Raw genomic sequence first — 19,533 nt, 5'->3', positions numbered from 1 at the left:
TAATATCCTATAGTGTATTTCATCCGGTCCAGAATGTTTTTTGTTATTTAGGTCCTGTAATCTATTTTTGACTACTTCCTCACTAAAACATAGTTTGGGAACAATCTAGAGCTGAGCATTCAATCTGTGGGAGAACCTCTGAAGATTCTTCCCTTTTTAAATATGGAAGCAAACAATTCATTAAATATTTCTGCACTAGGTGATTCATCGTGCCCTCCGGGCGCTCTTCACAACGTCGTGAGGGGCTTCGCCCCATTTGAAGTGGAAATATATGTGAGTGTGAGATGTAGTGTAATTTGGTGAATAATGTTCTTGTAGTGAATTTGAGTGACAGCATAAATGTTTAGAAATGAAAGTGCATATAATTGCAAAGGTGGGGCTGGCTGTGTGTGGCAGGTGATGGGGAGGGGGGTTGCGCGGTGTGTTGAGGCAGCGGGTTCTCTGGGAGGCCTAGCTGAGAGCGTTGGTCACCGTCTGTGAGCTAGCATTTGAGTCTGACCTGGTAGTGGACAACGTTAGTTTGGAGCGTGAGTCAGTGGGTCCCCTGGGCGGCAGGTAGCGTTGGGGGGGTTGGGTGGGGTGTGTGTGCGTTGTGTAGACATGGGGCTGGCTAGGTTGGCCGGCTAGTGGGGAGGGGGGTTTGGGAGGCAGCGTTTGTGTCTTACCTGGGAGCGGACAGAGTTTGGTGTGAGCGTCAGGCAGCGGGTCCCCTGGGCGGCAGGTAGCGTTGTTTGGCTGGGAGTCAGCTGTGAGTGTCAGGCAGCGGGTCCCCTGGGAGGCAGGTAACGTTGTCCGGGTGGGATCCTTCTGGGAGCATTAGGCAGCGGGTCCCTTGGGCGGCAGGTAGCGGTGTCTGGGTGGTAGGCAGGTGGGAGAGTCAGGCAGCGGGTCCCATGGAGTGTCAGGTAGGGGTGTCTGGCTAGAAGGATGAGTGTGCTTCTCAGCTGGGCGACAGGCAGCTTTTGTTAGGCAGGCAGCGTGGCTGTAGATCCGTGCAGGTGTGTGACCTGAGTGGGATAATGGTGGGAAGGGGAGGTGACGTTGGGGGATGCGGGTGGGGCACTGGGCGCATCCCCCTTGGTGGCGGGGAGGCGCTAGGCTGTTGTGTTTGCCTGGGGGGGGGGGCTGCCAGACTATCTTCCTGTCCTCCCCCCTCGTTACAGCCACACCCGACAGCGGTCCCCTGCTCCTGCAGTAACATTAACCCGCCCCCCTTCTAACTGTATGCCGACACGCAGATCCATGTTTGTTGAGGGGCGGTCCCCGGCTCCGGCTGCAGGGCTAATATAATAACAGACACTGGGAAAATGGTTGCCCCCATAATGCTGTATGGGGGCAGCCATTTTCCGCGTGTGTGTTATTATTGCTGGCGGAGGCGGGGACCGTCTGTTGGTCGACACAGATCTGCGTGTCGGGGGGGGGGGGGGCGGGGTTATTTTTGCTGCCGTAGCCTGTGGCAGAAGGGGGCCTGATGCTGGAGCCTGTTGTAATGACTGCCGCAGCCGGTGTCCGGCCGTTGCCCGACACAGTTCTGCGTGTCGGGGGGCGGGGTAGCCGGGGACCGCTGTGGCAGAAGGGGGGGCGTGCAGGCGGTGTACGTCCGTCGCCCGGCACCGTTCTGCGTGTCGGGGGCGGAGTAGCATGGGACCGCTGTGTCAGAAGGGTTGGTGCAGCCGGGGTCTGTCCGTCGCCCAACACAGCGCTGCGTGTCGGGGGGCGGGGTTAGCGTAGCCTGGGACCGCTGTGGCTGAAGTGGGGGGGTGTTGTTGTGAATGGGTTAGAGGCAGAAGGGGGGCGGCCGTTGTGTTATTATTGGTGGCCGTTGTCAGGTGTGAGTCAGAAGGGGGTGCGGGCTAAATGTCCGGTGGGGGGGTCTATGAGGGGGGAGGCTGTGCGCGCGGTGTGTAGATGCCCTATGGGCGGTCCGGGGATGAGTGTGTTGGGGGAGGGGTTGTGGGTGGTGAGCAGCCGTGGATGGAGTTAGTGGGCAGGCATGGGGAGTGTTGGGTGAGGAGGGGTGTGTGCTTGTGGAGAGCATGTACGACGGAAGTGCGGAAGTGCCTTGCTTCTGCAGTGTGGCTGACGGTGGATGGGCCTGTCAATCACCCCTGAAACCCCGCCCACCGTTTGCCACACTGCGTTGACTGACAGATCTGGCCAAATATATAAGAGATTCTGTGTCTTCTATTACCAGGGTACCCTGCATGTTTTTTATTGGGTCATTTCACATTTATATAACTGTGGAATTTATTTGGATTAGATGTGCAGTCTGCTGCAATTTTCCGTGCTGTCGCTAATTTAGCCATCTTGATTGTATTTTGAAATTTCTTATTATATTCTTTATATATGGCAAATTATTTGGGTCTCCCATCTTGTTTAAACACTTTGATTACCCTCCTTTTTTTTAGCCATTTAGAATTTGACTTTGCTGTTAATCCTCATCGGTTTCCTTTTGACATTTTTTCTTTTATTTACCCTAGGAATAAATTTATCTGTGCCGTTCAGCCATTTTTTCTTTTTCTTTTAGTAGTATCCATACCTATAAACATTTTCTTTCAGTTTGTCCTTTAAGGACTCCTCAAACATACCAAAGTTTGCTTTTCTAAAAGGACCGAATTGCTCCAATATCAACTTTTTTGGTCATGTATACTAGGAATTTTACTTGGATTGCTGTGCAACAGCCAGTTAAGTACAGTTAAAACAGTGACAGATATAAAAACACATAAAGGTATACGCTAGAAGTACCCTGGGGGATGTAGACGCAAGGAGCACATACCCGCTGAGCTGCACAGCACCTAGGCAGCCATCAGCTGCGCCACTGGTCATTGCAGCAGCCAGGTATGTTACAATATAAGCAGAGACAGTATAGTTACCACACCGATAACACATACCCGTCGAGCTGCACAGTGCCTAGGCAGCTATCAGCAGCACAACTGGTCATTGCAGCAGTCAGGTAGGTAACGATATAAGCAGGCACAGTAAGTTATAGCAGAGACAGTACAGTTTTCACACAGGAGACACGTGGTTACATATGGCTGAGTGCTCAGTTCCTAGGCAGCCATTTGCGGCACATCTTGAAGGGCTCAACAGGCCATCTTCCTGTAGGGAGAGCCAGCATGGGTGGTGGTGGCGGGGGGGGGGGGGGAAGAGTCATTCAGTGAGGCGGGGGGGGGGGGGGCGTGTGGCACTGCTGCAGAGTTCACCCGGAGCTGGTGTGGCCTGCTGGTGGGTCCTGCCTGTGCCGGGCCCTCCACATCCATGGAAAGAGGGAGCTGGAGGTGTCCCCCAGGCCGATAATGCTGCTGGGGGCTGCAGTGCTCTCCTTCCTCTGGCCTGGTGTCTACAAGCGTCTTCGGCACTAGTTTCAGCAGCCTCCTTCCTCTACCCAGGTGTCGCTGTGTCCTTTATGCTCGGCTCTCGCTACAGCAGCCTCCAGCTTGACCCAGCATGCCTTCTCCCTCTATTCTCCACCACACTGCGCGCAGCTCCGGAGGCCGGGAAGCTTGAGGCTTTGTTAAATTTAAATCGAATGTGACCATTTTGTGATCACTGTTTCCTAATGTCTCCCTTATGGATATGTTAGTAAGACTGTCCCCATTATTGCTTATCAGGAGATTATTATTCCTGTTTAGATCTTCAATAAATTGATACAAATAGTGGTCATTTAGGGCATCCAATGAAGCACTTCTTTTAGAAGTAATACTTGACCTATCTTTCCAATTTATTTCTTGGTATTTGAAGTCACCCTTAATAATAATGTCCCCTAAGCTAGCTGCTTTTCCCACTTGTAGCAAGAGGCACTCCTTGTCCTCGTCCGGTTTGTTTAGCCCCTTTATTGTTACCCGTGATTTCTACCCATGCCGATTTCTACTGACTCCATTGTTACATAGTGTTCTCTTATACATTGTCTTCCCTTTTATGTATTTTTTTAAGGATGGTTTATCATATAAACATATCCCCCTCCCCTTCTTCCTAATCTGTTTTTTCTAAACAGACTATAACCTTCCATGTTAGCCTCCCACTCGTGTGCTTCATCCCTCTAAGTTTTGGTAATACCTATGAGATCAAAATCTTTCTCCGAAAACTAGGGTCTTTAGCTCCCCCAATTTTCCATTTAAACCCTTAGCATTCAAATAAAGGCATTTCAGATCACTTTTTTCTGTCGTACTCATTGTGTTACCTGTTGCGTATGGTTCCTGAAATGATAAATCAGTATCACAGACAATACTTGTACTTGGTTGTGTGACTCTCATCCTCCATTCGTATACCTTGCACCCTTCTTCCTCCTTTCCACTTGCTTCCTCCACAATGTAGCTGTCTTTGCCCTCTATTCTACATGTGTTTATTGGTCTATGGTTTCTTACTATACTCTCCCCCCATCCGCCTAGTTTAAAATCTCCTCCAGCCTTCCCACCATTCTACCCCCAAGGACCACTGCCCCATCCTCGTTTAGGTGCAATCCATCGCAGCAAAATAGATGGCGCCTGACGAGAAGGCTGCCCAGTTTTCTCGGGACCCGAATCCCTCCCTCCTCCTCTTTGAGCCACACGTTAACCTCCCTAATCTCCCTCTGTCTCTCTGACTAGCTTCAGACACAGGCAATATTTCTGAGATTGTTACCTTAGATGTCCTCATCCTAACGTTGTTTCCTAGATCCCTTATGTCTTTTTGAGGACATCTCATCTATCACTGACTTTTTATTTGGTGCCAACATGCACCAAGAGTGCTGGGTCTTTCCCAGCCCCTCCTAATAATTTGTCCACCAGGTCCGCGATATGACATACCCGAGCACCCGGGAGACAACATCCTGTATGCTTATCGCTGTCCCATTAACAGATTGCCCTATCTACTTTCCTAATAATTGAATCCCCTACCACCATTATCTGTCTTGGGCCCTTCCTCTCTGACTTATCCTCCCTGCCACAGGGGTTATTCCTCGGTTTGCTAGAGGAACTCTTCCCTTTCAGCTCCTTGCTCCCAAACATAGGGCCTTATTCGAGTTCACTCTTTCAGACAAAATCCTTCTTAGATGGACAAAACCATGTGCACTGCAGGGGGGCAGATGTAACTTGTGCAGATCTGATTAGATTTGGGTGGGGTTTTACTTCAAAGTGAGATCTATATTGCAGTGTTAAAATAAAGCAGCCAGTATTTACCCTGCAAAGAATCACCAAAAAATCACCAAATCTATTTATATCTGTACATGTTACATCTGCCCCCCTGCAGTGCACATGGTTTTGTCCATCTAAGAATGATTTTGTCAGAAAGAGTGAACTCGAATAAGGCCCATAGTTTCTTCATCCCTTCGGGTGTATCTACTATAATTTGGTAGCTCAGAGCTTGTCTGCTGCTTCCTGTGTCATCTATGTACCCTGTTCCTCTATTGCAGTGAGTGTAAGCTGCAAACTCTGCTCCAGGTTATATATCTCCATATAGTTTCTCAACCTTGTTTCCACTCATTTAACCTACAGTATTTGGAGAAACTTCTACTAACTCACACCACTAAGTATTAAGTATAAGTACACAACAATAGTAGTACAGTTTATTAACAGTAATCAAACAGATACTTATCCATTCTGCAGTCGGTTTGACCCTCTTTACAGTGTAGGGCCCCTTTCTCCTTCACAATTGACGGGTACTTATGTAGTAAACAATTATGGGTACTTATGTAGTATCTGGGCTGCCGATTTTGTGATTGTATGCCTTACCTTAAGGCATACAATCAGATGCGATGCGATTAGATGCGATTTTGCATAGGATTCAATGTTAAGAAGGTCCTGTTCATTTCCCCACTATCCAAGTGGGCATGGAGTTGATTTTATATAGCGTGGCGAGCCACCGAGCCCGTAGCGTGGCGAGCGAAGCGAGCCCTGCGAGGGGACGCATATTTCTTAAAAAGTATTCAGTGTCCCCTCGCGGGGCTCGCTACGCTCGCCACACTTCGGGCTCGGTGGCTCGCTACGCTCGCCACAGGTTTATATCCAACTCCATGCCCACTTGGATAGTGGGGAGAGGAAAAGGGACCCCTTTTTCTCATTGAATTCTATGTTAAAATGGACTCAGACCATTTTAACATTGAATCCTATGGAAAAATCTTGACCATCGCATCGCATACGATTTGGTCGCATGCGATGTGATGCGATGCGATCCGATTTCTAAATCGGACGCCCAGATACTACATAAGTACCCAATTATGTTTTTTGAAGTATTTTTTTGTAACTGCTTCTTCACCCAGGGGGTTGGGCGCCCTCCCCCCCCCCCCCCCCGCCCAGGCTACCATGGCATCTTTGCCCAGAGGGTGGCGGCTTCTATGCTATTTTGTAGTGCCCGACGCCTCTCAGGTTCCATCCTCAACCTCTTTACTTTACTCAACCTCTTACTGTGGATGTGCTAGTTCTGCATGCCGGATGAAGCCTTCAAGGAAGCCCCGGAGGGGTGGCAGGCACCTCCATCAGGTGAGAAGAGTGCATGGAAGTCCCAGTGGGTGGCAGCACACCAAATTGCTGAAAACTTGATGCCCACTAGGTAGCCGGGGAGATGCGGAGGCCATTTTAAAATTTAAAAGGCTTCCACCTCTCTGTGGGGGCCCGTATTACTGGCAAGAGTAATGAATTGCATTGCGCTATCTTTGGGGCATATAGCTGTGTAAAAACCAAAACAATAATAAAAACTGTACATCTCTCTGTAAAATTTATACCCAATCAGCCTGATTCTACCCCGATATCTATCTAATAAAACAAACACCAAGGGTGAAATTTAATAGGATGAGCGAGAGTGAGAGATTTAGTAAGAAATCTCCAGGTTTTTTAAAAGCAGCAATTATTTATACTGCAAAACCAGTTTGATACTGAAGTGTAAATGATTGCGGCTTTAAAAAAACTAGATTTATTAATACATCTATCACTTTCTAAATCTATCATCATATTAAATTTTACCCCAAGTGTTAATTCACTCTCTACCTTGAGTTACAATTTCTCAAAAATCTACCATAGGGTACTGCACAAATGTCAGGAAGTGAACATTTTGTTAAATTTTCCCATGAAATTTAGCACACTTACATCTTACATCCACTTTCCTATGGGAGAATTCCATTAACTCAATTCAGCCTTAATATAAGGGCACCACTTTGCCCTTATAATATATAGGTAGGAGAAAATTATATGTGGATAAAGGCAATCTTTATATAGATTTGTTTTGGGTGTCAAAAAAATTGGTGAAAAAGTAATTCATTGAGTGACTAAAATGTAACTTCTTTAGATTGTATATTGGCCCTTATTTGCTCGGACCCGTGCACGGGTCGAAGTGAATGTACCAAACCCCGCCTAGAATTCGGCAAGACGGCATGCGAACATATGTTTTATTTGAACATCCATATGGATGTGGGAACCTCCCCTATCATTCGATGGTCAGCGACCATTGCATGATGTGGAAAGCGCTCGCCCATGCACGAGTGGTCTTGACCACTCGTACATATGAGCAAAGAAAAGCAGGGATATGGGCGAGCAGCTGACATCTGGTTAAGTCAGTTGTCCACCCCCACACGCATGTCACGGCCGCATTTCCATACACATGCCCTGCATTTTCATGGGAAAGCCCATGAAACACAGGGCATACGCATATGGTAATGACCCTGCTCGAAAGGCCAGGAGCGAGCATTCGGCGACCAGACTTCTCGCTGAGTTCAATCGCTACCAGTGTACAGATGTTCAGAAATGGTTCTGCACATGCGTATATGCACATCGGAACACTGGCTGAATTTGTGTGCGAGCGATTCCATTAGAATAAGGGCCATTGTGTATTGTATATAAATTGGATTTCAGTTGGTGTTTTTCAATGCCTTTTTACCTTTCTTCCTGTGTTTAGTACTTCAGGCACACTTTTTTATTCTCCCACCACATCCTAGTGGATGGCAGGGCAAAAAATACCGCCTTCCGGCGCATGTCCACTCAAAAAAAAAAAAAAAAAAAAATGAAAACCCCCATGTTGACCTTTTGAGCATTGACCTTTCCCATGTTGACCTAATGTTTGTGTTGACCTAATTACCCTGTCGACCTAAGACCATGTCATCCTTCTGAGGTGCTGACCTTCGTCCATTTTGCCCTTCAGTGGTCGACACAATGCATGTCGACCTTATTACTTTTGACCTAATGTCCATAAACCCACAATTGCTCCTCATCTGCAAGCACAGATTCACCAAGACTTTGCAGCTCTATAACGGCAATCTGGACATCAGGCAGTGGTGGGTAAGAAACGGTATTTGGCTATTATATTGCAATGCCCTCGCTGAGCTTGTTACATTCAGCAGTTTTACATCTACAGTATCTGTCTGAAGGAATTATTGGAGATTAATAATTGTCTGGACATTCCAAAGACTGCTAGTTAACATCCAGCATTCCAAATGTTTCCATATGCTAAGACAAGTGGAGATATACCTGTTTAAATCTATTGGGGCCTATACAGGGGGAGATGTGTGGAGATGGCTCAGAACACTCAGCATACAGCACCACACAGCAATGCTAGTGTTCTCCGGTAAGAACGCTGGCCCTTACACCGGCCATTATAGATTTATCCAGAGTACTGGATATTAATCGCCTGGTGATAGCGGCGCATGTGGCTGCACATCACCTACACATGATGTTGAGCCATTTTCTGAGCAATCAAGTTAATTTAAGTATTATCGCTCAGAAAATTGACCTGAAAATAGCTACGTGTGTAAGCCCCATATGATTGAGATCTATGATTTATTTGCCATAAAAAAAAAAACACTCTCTCTGGATCATTGATACGAATATATTTTGTTTATTATATTGTCATATTTTTATTATTTGTTGTATATCTTTTAGTTGATTATGTTTTTATGTGTTGCTACTTAGCATGCTATCAACTGTTTGTTATAAATGTTATTATTCTTTTGCTCACTCATCCTCTTCTTTTTTTTTTGTCCTAAGGGACTGGCCTGCCTCTTTATGGGGAGTAGCTTCCAGAGTAAAGGCCCCCATACAGTAGTCTGACTTGTCTGAAGGGCAAGTCGGACACTATGGGGGTTATTTTGGTTCACTCTTTCTGACAAATTCCTTCTTAGATGGACAAAACCATGTGCACTGCAGGGGGGCAGATATAACATGTGCATAGAGAATTAGATTTTGGTGAGTTATTTTATTTCTGTGCAGTTAAAATACTGACTGCTTTATTTTTACACTGCAATATAGATCTCACTTTGAAGTAAAACCCCACCCAAATCTAATTATTTCTGCATAAGTAACATCTGCCCCACCTGCAGTGCACATGGGGCCTTATTCTAGTTCACTCTTTCTGACAAAATCCTTCTTAGATGGACAAAACCATGTGCAGTGCAGGGGGGCAGATGTATCTTGTGAAGAAAGAATTAGATTGGGGTGGAGTTTTACTTCAAAGTGATATCTATATTGCAGTGTAAAAATAAAGCAGCCAGTATTTACCCTGCACAGAAACAAAATAACTCACCCAAATCTAATTCTCTCTGCACATTTTACATCTGCCCCCTGCAGTGCACATGGTTTTGTCCATCTAAGAAGGAATTTGTCAGAAAGAGTGAACCAAAATAACTCCCTGTGTCACTTGATCTCCTCTGGCAGCTCGCCAGGAGGGCTACCATACGATTTGGCACTTAATGTGCAAATTTTTACATGCAATAAATCACATTCAATTTTCCTGAGGTCAGAAACCTGGAAAAAACCTCTCTCTCATTTAGGGGGTTATTCTAGTTCATTCTTTATGACAAAATCCTTCTTAGATGGACAAAACCATGTGCACTGAGGGTGGGGCAGATGTAACTTGTGCAGAGAGAATTAGATTTGGGTGGGGTTTTTCTTCAAAGTGAGATCTATATTGCAGTGTAAAATAAAGCAGTCAGTATTTTCCCTGCACAGAAACAAAATAACTCACCCAAATCTAATTCTATCTGCACATGTTACATCTGCCCCCCTGCAGTGCACATGGTTTTGTCCATCTAAGAAGGATTTTGTCAGAAAGAATGAACTAGAATAAACCCCTTATAACTTACCCAACTCTTTGCACAATATATCTTTTTTTTTCCCCCCAAAAAAATGCTTCTGCTTTATATACTTTATATACTGTTTAACCCCTCCTATATTATATTGTAATGTTTCAAAAAAATATATATATATTTTTTTTTTCCAGTGTTCGTGGTTTTGGGAACTTGCATTGCAGTTCAGCTTGGTACTCATCCAGATTGGATGTTCTTCTGTTGCTTTGCAGGCATGTTCATGTTCTACTGTGCCCATTGGCAAACATATGTTTCTGGAATACTTCGTTTTGGGATGTAAGTTATTTTATGTTACATTTTCACAATGGCAAATTTTAATATACAAGTTGTTCAGTTCTAAAATGCTTATCCAAAAAATCAGCATTCTTGATTTCAAATATCTCCTCAGAGCCCAGTATGTTGTCCTATTATCTTTTTTTTTTTTTTCTACATAGAGGAGCACAACAGCTTGCCACTATCAGCCATTTTCAGCGTAAAAAAACAACAACCAGTGGTTAAAAGACCTATGCCTTTAGCACATAGAAGTAGAAAACATTATTATTTAGAAAGAGTTTCATGTGAACATTCAGCAAAGACAATATAGACAAAAAGGACTCTGTGTTAAGTCTTAAGCGAGACTAGGGAACCCAAATAATTGGTATGACATTTCACAACTTGCATGTTAAAATCTAACTTTTAATAAATGCATTTCAGGCAAAGGAATATCCATCATCAACCTAAAGCTGAGTAAAGCTACTTAAAGTGATAGTCTCTGAACTTTGAAGACAGATTAGCCAAATTGATAATGTTTATGCTTGATAAAAGATGTTTAAGAGGAGATATGCTTTAGCATGTATAACTATATCGGGGCAATATAAGGAACTATCAGGCACCCTCTTTATCTTAAGATTTGTAATCAGGATACGTGGGCATTAGCTTAGACTAGGGAGAGGAGATTTCTTACACTCCAAAGGTAGGTTTTTTTTTTTTTTATGGTCAGAGCAGTAAAGGTGTGGAAATCGCTGCCAGAGGAGACACAATTAATACATTTAAGAAAAAGGTTGGAAAAGTACAAGTTTATTACAACATTCAGGGTTATAACCAATACATTATAATTTAGTGAAGGGAGCAGTGGGTAAAACAATGCTAACAAAAATCACTAGTTTAGTTTAGCCTAAAATAGAATCAAAGTGAATAATCCCAGTTGGTTCTATCGCATCTAGACCTAACTCTTTTTAATAAGTTATGTAAAAACAGGTTGAACTTATAGATGAACATCTTTATTCAACCTTGTTTACTATGTATCTAAAATACTGTTATTTCTGAGTATTCTCCTACAGTATGTCCTTGATCTTGCAGTCCCAGGTTCAACTTCCTAACTTTTTTCTCTGTGTGTCCTCATCCATATGCAAAAGTATTTAAATCAGGGGTTCTCAGCCTCCATCCTCCAAGTTTACGAATGGTCCTTGTCAAAAGGATATCTGTACTTGAGCATGGGTGACTTATTTAGTACCTCAGTTATTTGGATTTAACCATCTGTGTTCAAGCATGGATTTCGCAAAAACTTGTGCCTTGAGTAATGAGGTTGGGAATCACTTACATGGATTATAACTTTGAACTCTTGGGGCATTAGATTGTGTTTTAAAAAAAATATCTGGCCTAATGCCAAAATACTGCACTAGGTTTGAGTCAATTCAGTATGTAATTTTATTCAAAATAAGACAATGGACATTAACCTAGAATTGCTTACTGCACCCTGTCATTTAATGGAAAATGCTTACTAATGCTCAGCTTCACTTAAACTACACCAATATTCTTTTTGTTTTTTTATGTCGGGAGGTAGGGCTAATATTGCTTAATCCTAGCACAAATAGCACCATATAATGACATTGTGACCAAATCATTGGTGTCTAATAAATAATAATAAATTTATTTACAGATGTGTCTGGCGACATACCATTGTGCTGTAGAGTGACCACGGTGTGAACGTAGTGTAGCATTCATGGTTGTTTGTTCCCATTGAAGTGAATAAGAGGTGGGTACATGCACCCGCTGGCTCCCATTTACAGTTGTGCTCATAAGTTTACATACCCTAGCAGAATTTGTGATTTTCTGGCCATTTGTCAGAGAATATGAATGATAACTCACAAACTTTTCTTTCAATCATGGTTAGTGGTTGGGTGAAGCCATTTATTGTCAAACAGATGTGTTTACTCTTTTTAAATCATAATGACAACAGAAACTACCCAAATGACCCTGATCAAAGTTTACATACCCTGGAGATTTGGGACTCCTATCATGCACACAAATTGACACAAACGGGGTTGAATTACTATTAAAGGTAACATCCTCACCTGTGATCTGTTTGCTTGTAATCAGTGTGTGTGTGTATAAAAGGTCAGTGAGTTTCTGGTCTCCTGAAAGACCCTTGCATCTTTCATCCAGTGCTGCACTGACGTGTCTGGATTCTGCCATGGGTAAGGCAAAAGGATCTGCAGGAAAAGGTAATTGAACTGTTTGTAACAGGAAAAGGATATAAAGATATCCAAGCAATTAAGAATGCCAATCAGAAGTTTTCAAACTCTATTTAAGAAGTGGAAAATGAGGAATTCTGTGGAAACCAAATCACGGTCAGGTACACCTACTGTACAATAATTTCAGCCACAACTGCCAGGAAAATTGACCTGGATGCAAAGTAACATCCACAAATAACTTCAGCTGAAATACAGGACTCTCTGAAAAAAAAAAGTGGTGTGATTGTTTTAAGATGCACAATAAGGAGGCATTTGAAGAAAAATGGGCTGCATGGTCCCCAGAAGAAAGCCATTACTACGCTAATGCCACAAAGCTTTCCTCTTACAATACTCCAAACAGCACAGAGACAATCCTCAAAACTTATGGAACAAAGGCATTTGAAGTGATGAGAACAAAATTTAATTTTGTGGCCACAAACATAAACGTTACATTTGGAGAGGAGTCATCAAGGCCTATGCTGAAAGGTGCACCATTCCCACTATGAAACACAGAGGTGGATCACTGATGTTTTGGGGTTGTGTGAGCTACATAGGCACTGGAAACTTGGTCAAAATTGATGGCAAGATGAATGCAGCATGTTATTAGAATCACAATATTGGCCATGTATACTCTCGTATACTAGGACTTTTTTGTGGATACAGTGCAGCTTCAAGCATGGTACAAGAGGGATAACAGGAAGAAGCTTTTTGGTATTCTTGACGACTTGGCAGGATTGGAACTGAAGCGTCTACCTGATGGGAGAATATCAAAAAAGTTATGGCCAGGGTGGAGTTTGTCCGCCAAGATCTTCCCAGCTCGCTTCTTGACCCTACTTAAGTATTGTTCCCTTACAGGGGGAGGTCCGTCACAATAATCTTCTCTGCTGTCCACTCTTTGCAGGCTTCATTTGTCAAATTCATTGGCACCTCCATACCAGATTGTAATAGAGGAGCATAGAACGGACTCGACGATAGCAGTGTAAAGAGTTGCAGCAGCTCCTGCGGAATGTTGATTTTTTTTCAGTTGCCTCAGAGGGCAGTATTCAATGTCAAAGTTCTCCGTGCATGGAGAGCGTTTTATTTCGCTCTCCATGCACTCTCCATGTTCCGGAGCCTCCTGCTCCCACTATTCAATGTTTTGAAGACTCGCCGCCACTCGCGGCGAGTCTTAACCCCTGCAGCGGACGAGCGTCCGCGGCAGGGAGCTTTCAGGGAGCCGGGGGACGGAAGCAGCCAGAGAGATTAAAGTCTCCCTGGCTGCTCCAGAGGACTGTGGAGGGGAGGGGGGCTCTCCGGAACCCAGGCAGCACAGGCTGCCCCCCTATAGCCAGCGGGGGACCCAGTATTCACTGCACCCGATCGTGCATATTAACGATCGGGTGCAGTGAATATATGAATAACTAATGAGCGTCTGGAGCGCTCCGGCGCCCCCTGCTGGCTGCACTGTGTAAAAAAAATAAATAAAAAAAAATAAAAAAAATATATATTTTTAAATTAAATATATAAAAATAACATGCCCCTTCACAGAAAAAAAAAATGATTTTTTGACACCAAAATTAAAAAAAAAAACCTTTTAGTTTAAAAGTTCACATTCCAGCTCTCCATCAAAAGATGGAGAATTTCTACACGGAGAGAGACGGCGAAAATCACTTAGAAAGACTGAGAATATTTCACATTGAATAGGGTTGCTCGCTTCTGGAAAGCAAAATGCTCCGTCCAAGGCGAACAAAGCACAAATTCTCCACAAAACACGGAGAACTTTTCTCATTGAATACTGCCCAGAAAGAACAGCTGCTGTTGGGCCTTTTTGACAATGGAAGTGTCACGGCCTGCCACAGGGGGACGCTGGCGCAGCGTAGAATACCTGTGAGGGCGCTCTGGAGGGGTCCCACTGGTGGAGGTGCAGGCTGCTGGCGCTGGTCCCGTGTGGCTGGGTGTTCCTCAGGCTTGCAGGCAAGATCTGAGCTGCCTGGAGCTGCGAGTAGTCGTCTGAGCACCGGACTCCCGCGGCGCCATCTTGGTTGTGGGCAAACAGCCGTTTTTGCCCTTACTTTGGTCCAGGACGTCCCAAATAAATGGGACCTGCCTTGAGGGGTATTTAGGAGGAAGGCCTGGTACAAGAAGTTGCCAGTGCAATTTCTCCACAGTCCAGTACTGTGGCCACTAGTTCTCTGTGCTACATTACAATCATGCATATTGCTGGTTCCAGTGCAACTACAAGTTCAGCTATCCGCTTCTGCCAAAGTCCTGTATTGCCGATATATTCCAGCTTGCCTTGCTCCGCACTCCCGATGGTCTTCCAAGCACCTTGCGTTCCGGTATTACCTCCGCCAAAGTGCCTACCCTCGCGTCTGCGACACTGACAAACCTGCAGGTGAACTTTCTGTTGCTGTCACGTCTTACCGGTAATAAAACCTATTCATGCAACAGCCGATCATTCGTCCAGCACGTTTGTTATACAGAGCTCCAGACACTCCTGAAGTTCCCGTGTCCGTACCGGGTCCACAAAATCCTCCAGGCGTGACAGATTGCACTGGCCAGATGGATTTGGCAACCGGCCAGGGAACAAGTCCGGAGTTGCTACCTGGTATCGCCTCCCGGTTAGAAGGACTAGAGGGGTCCTAGCAGCGGTTGGCCCAATGTCTGCAGGAAATATCTGCCCGCCAGGACGCCATTCAAGCCTCCTTAGTAAATATGGCTGCAGTCCGTAGGGCCGAGCCTACCAGCCCTCCACCTGCTTCCGCCGCAGCGATAGCGTCTCCGTCTTCACTCCGACTTTCCACCCCCAATAAGTATGATGGTAATCCGAAGCTGTGCCGCGGATTCATCAATCAGTGTAACATCCATTTCACCCTCTAGCTTTTCAACTTCCTGACTCAGAAGGCCAAAGTTGCATATATTGTATCCCTGCTCACTGGACCCGCACTGGAATGGGTCTCTCCACTTTTGGGAACGGGAAGATTCCCTTCTAGACAACTACTCGGAGTTCCTTGATACATTTAAAAGGATTTTCGATGAACCAGGTTGCTCTACCTCTGCCTCTATGGAGATCATGCGCCTCTGACAAGGCAATAGGCCTCTTGGCCAATACATTGAAGCACTGATTTCAGCATTCTGGAACGGTCTCTCAGAACGTCTGAAAGATGATTTGACAACTCGAGATGTACCAGCCCAATTGGACGAATTGATATCTTTGTGTAATAAAGTGGACTTACGCATTCGCGAAAGACAATCAGAGAAGAACAGAGGGGAGATATACCGCTTTCGGCCATCTCCTTCCACTCCAGGGGCTGCCCCAACTCCAGCTCCCCCCGACGAACCTATGCAAATCAATCGAGCTCAGCTTACCCCAGAAGAACGGCAGAGACGACGACGCGAGAATCTTTGTCTGTACTGTGGTACCACAGGGCATATGGTGGCAAACTGCTCCCAGTGACCGGGAAACTTCCACTCCTAACCAAGCCTGGAGACACCAGGTAAGGAGTATTATCTCAGTCTCCAAATGTAGCAGAACCAGTTATGTCCATAACATTAGACTCTCCTCTGGGTCCTAAGACTGTGCTTTCTCTTTTAGATTCCAGAGCCGCAGAAAACTTTATTACTGCCGAATTGGTCCGTCAACTAAAGATTCCCGTGAGAGACCTCTCCCGAAGTATTTCATTATCTGCCGTGGATGGAAGTCCCATATCCTGTGGGTCGGTGACTCAGCAGACTTTTCCCCTTCCTGTTTATGTTGGCGCCCTCCATAGAATATACCTGTGGTTAGAACAAGAACACACTAGCAAGCACTAGTGAGCTGTTGATTGCTAGTGATTGGAATTTGTTCCCCACAAGTACATGCTTAAAGTACTTAAAGTACATGCTTATTACTCTTATTACTCTTATTTACTGTGGTTGGGATTTGTCCCCTATAACCGGAAATACATGCTAATTATTCTGAGTACAGGTCTCCTAACAGCGATAAGTGGGCAAACCATGTGACCTGCCATAGACCAAAGTGTACTTACATCTTGCACAGACACACTGTGGAAGACAAGCAATTGATTGTCTGTTTGGTGTAACAATAATAATTGACTTATCTCTATCTGTGACAAAAAAACATATTCCTGTTGCATTGGCAAAACTTCCAGCATAGACCTAATGGGCTTTTTGGAACCGGATACCTAATAGAGATAGACGGCCAATATTGGTGGCCTGCTATAGACCTAAGTGTATTATTGGTATTGTATTCTCGCTTTTCACAGACACACTGTGAAAGACTAGTGTTGGATTGTGGTTTGATGCAATAACAATTGACTGTGATCCCCTTCGGTGACAAAAAGCATACGCAAAATTTCCAGCACAGACCTAAGGGTCATCTGCGTACACAGATAGACTGCTGGGCACAAACAAGCTTTATACACTATGCAGCATAATTAATAAACAATCTTTTCTGGACTGTGACCTTTTTGAATGCAATCTGTTGTTTACAACCAAACATATACCTATGACTCTCAGAACACAGATAAAACAGATGTAACAAGCTCTTGGCAACACTGAGCTAGACAATGTTGCAACATTCATGAAGACATCCTGAATGTTGCAAAGTGCCAATAGCATCCTCAGTCAATAGTTGCGATTTGCTATCTCAGACAAGTGTCTGCTGTAGCTTGACCCATAATATACAATACCTGTACCATAACAATAGCAGTCTCCTCCGTGGAGGGAATTTACCCTCCTCAATAAAATTTAGAATCCTTCATCAAAAATAGGGAATACACCCCTTAATTATTTGACACAGGATTCTATCAAACTTTTGCCTCCAAACGATCCCCAGACCATAGAGCTTTGGCCATACTGGGTAACACATTGTTGATTTAAAACCCCTGAGAGGGCAATAATCCTTCCTACTAATTATTATAATAAAAAACACCCCTTAGTGCATAGCATATATTATAAAAGCTCACTGCAAAAGGGATAGAGGAAGCATTCAACTTCTTTAATCACTACTTTATATGACAGGCCTATTTGTCCAAACTTATCTTAAATGAAAACTAAATAAAAGTTACGTTTTAAATAAAACTAATTGACATACAAAGAGTGCCCCACAAAGAGAGTCCTCTTTTCTCCTTTTCTTTGCCCTCCATAGGGAACAGATTCAGTTTCTAGTTATACCGAAAGCATTGCATCAGCACAACCCCCATATTGACTGGCAAAAAATTGAAATATTGTCGTGGGGAGAGTGTTGTTCCTCCACATGTCTATCCAAGATCCAACCCCTTAATAAAGTTTCCGTCACTCCCTCGTTACAAATTCCGTCTCCATATGTCTCTTATTCCGATGTGTTCAGCAAACGAGCAGCAGTGGTTTTACTCCCACACAGGAGTTGGGACTGTCCCATCGATCTCCTTCCCGGGAAAGATCGCACCTATCCGCTCTCACTCCCAGAGACCAAGGCAATGTCCAGGGGCTTCATCCGGCCATCAACCTCGCCAGCAGGGGCAGGATTCTTCTTTGTGCAGAAAAAGGATGGAGGTCTGAGACCCTGCATAGATTACCGGGGCTGGAACGCAATCACTGTGAAGAATCGCTACCCACTTCCCCATATTACTGAACTGTTCGATCGAGTTTAAAGGCGCAACACTCTTCACCAAACTAGATCTCCAAGGTGCTTATAATTTGATCCAGATCAGGGCCGGAGATAAATGGAAGACTGCGTTCAATACTCGGGGCGGACACTTTGAATATCTGGTCATGCCTTTTGGCCTCAGCAATGCTCCTGCCGTGTTCCAGAATTTCGTCAACGAAATATTCAGAGATCTTCTGTACAAATCCGTCGTAGTTTATCGAGACGATATCCTGATTTTTTCTTCAAATCTAAAAACCCACCGCGTCATGTAAGAGAAGTCCTTCAGAGGTTACGAGAGAATCACCTGTACTGTAAACTGGAGAAGTGTTTCTTCGAACAATCCTCTATGCCTTTTCTGGTATACATCATTTCAGGACAGGGACTTAAGATGGATCCGGAGAAGGTACAAGCCATTTTAAACTGGTCTCGACCTACAACCCTGAAAGCCATCCAGGATTCTCTACTCTGGTCGCACCTCACAGCTTTCACCTGGAAGGGTGCAAACACAGCTCAATGGAGCCCCGAAGCCGAAACTGCTTTTAACTCCTTAAAGCAAGCATTTACCACGGCCCCCATCCTTAAACAACCGGACACCAGTCAACCCTTCTTTCTAGAGGTGGACGCATCCTCAGAAGCAGTAGGTGCAGTCCTCTCTCTAAGAAGCGAGGACCGCAAAATGCATCCCTGCGGATTCTTTTCGAAAAAAATTTCCCCAGCTCAGAAAAATTATGCTATTGGGGAACAAGAACTTCTTGCTGTAAAATTAGCCCTGGAAGAATGGCGGTATTTGCTTGAAGGGCTATTCATCCGATCACCATTTACACCGACCATCATAATTTGATCTTCCTAAAGAACATTCAAGGACTCAATCCCCGCCTGGCTCGGTGGGCCATGTTCTTCACTCGTTTTCATTTTACTTTAACCTTTCGACCAGGGTCCCAAAATCTGAAAGCAGATGCTTTATCCCGTTCTTTGTATTCCGACGAGCAAATTCCAAAGATCCATCCGGTCCTAGAATCAAAAGTATTTGCCATGACTCAGTCACAACCACCGACAGGGAAAACCCATGTTGCTTCACGGATCATGCCGGTGTTCACAAGACAGTGGACTTCCTAAAAAGGTCCTATTGGTGGCCCACGTTAAAAGCCAATGTGACGGCCTACATCTCCTCCTGTGTCAAGTGTGCACAGCACAAGGTACCCAGACGACCACCTGCCGGGGTCCTAATGCCCTTACCCATTCCTCAACGCCCATGGACACATCTATCGATGGACTTTGTTACTGACCTACCTGCCTCTCAAGGTTACACCACGATTTGGGTCTTTATCGATCGGTTCTCAAAAATGATCCATTTCATCCCATTAGAAAAGTTACCCACTGCGCCTGAA

General features: G+C 44.7%; 1 protein-coding gene across 5 annotated transcripts in view; it reads left to right on the top strand.

The window, feature by feature from the left end:
• Nucleotides 1–19,533, top strand: part of LOC146060207 (choline/ethanolaminephosphotransferase 1-like) — a 552,072-nt gene that overhangs the window by 129,394 nt on the left and 403,145 nt on the right. For all 5 annotated transcript variants that reach the window (XR_014470393.1, XM_083173192.1, XM_083173191.1 and 2 more), the window contains one exon: nucleotides 10,180–10,321. Coding sequence is in view for 4 of the 5 variants with exons in the window: in XM_083173192.1 (XP_083029318.1) it covers nucleotides 10,180–10,321 (142 nt within the window). In the remaining variant the exon portion in view is untranslated. The remainder of the gene's footprint in view (nucleotides 1–10,179; nucleotides 10,322–19,533) is intronic.

Source organism: Crinia signifera, chromosome 2, assembly GCF_055691185.1.
Source record: "Crinia signifera chromosome 2, ASM5569118v1, whole genome shotgun sequence".
NCBI classification, from domain to species: Eukaryota; Metazoa; Chordata; class Amphibia; order Anura; family Myobatrachidae; genus Crinia; species Crinia signifera.
Note: the sequence above shows the minus strand (reverse complement) of the source record. Positions and strands in the feature narration are given on the sequence as shown.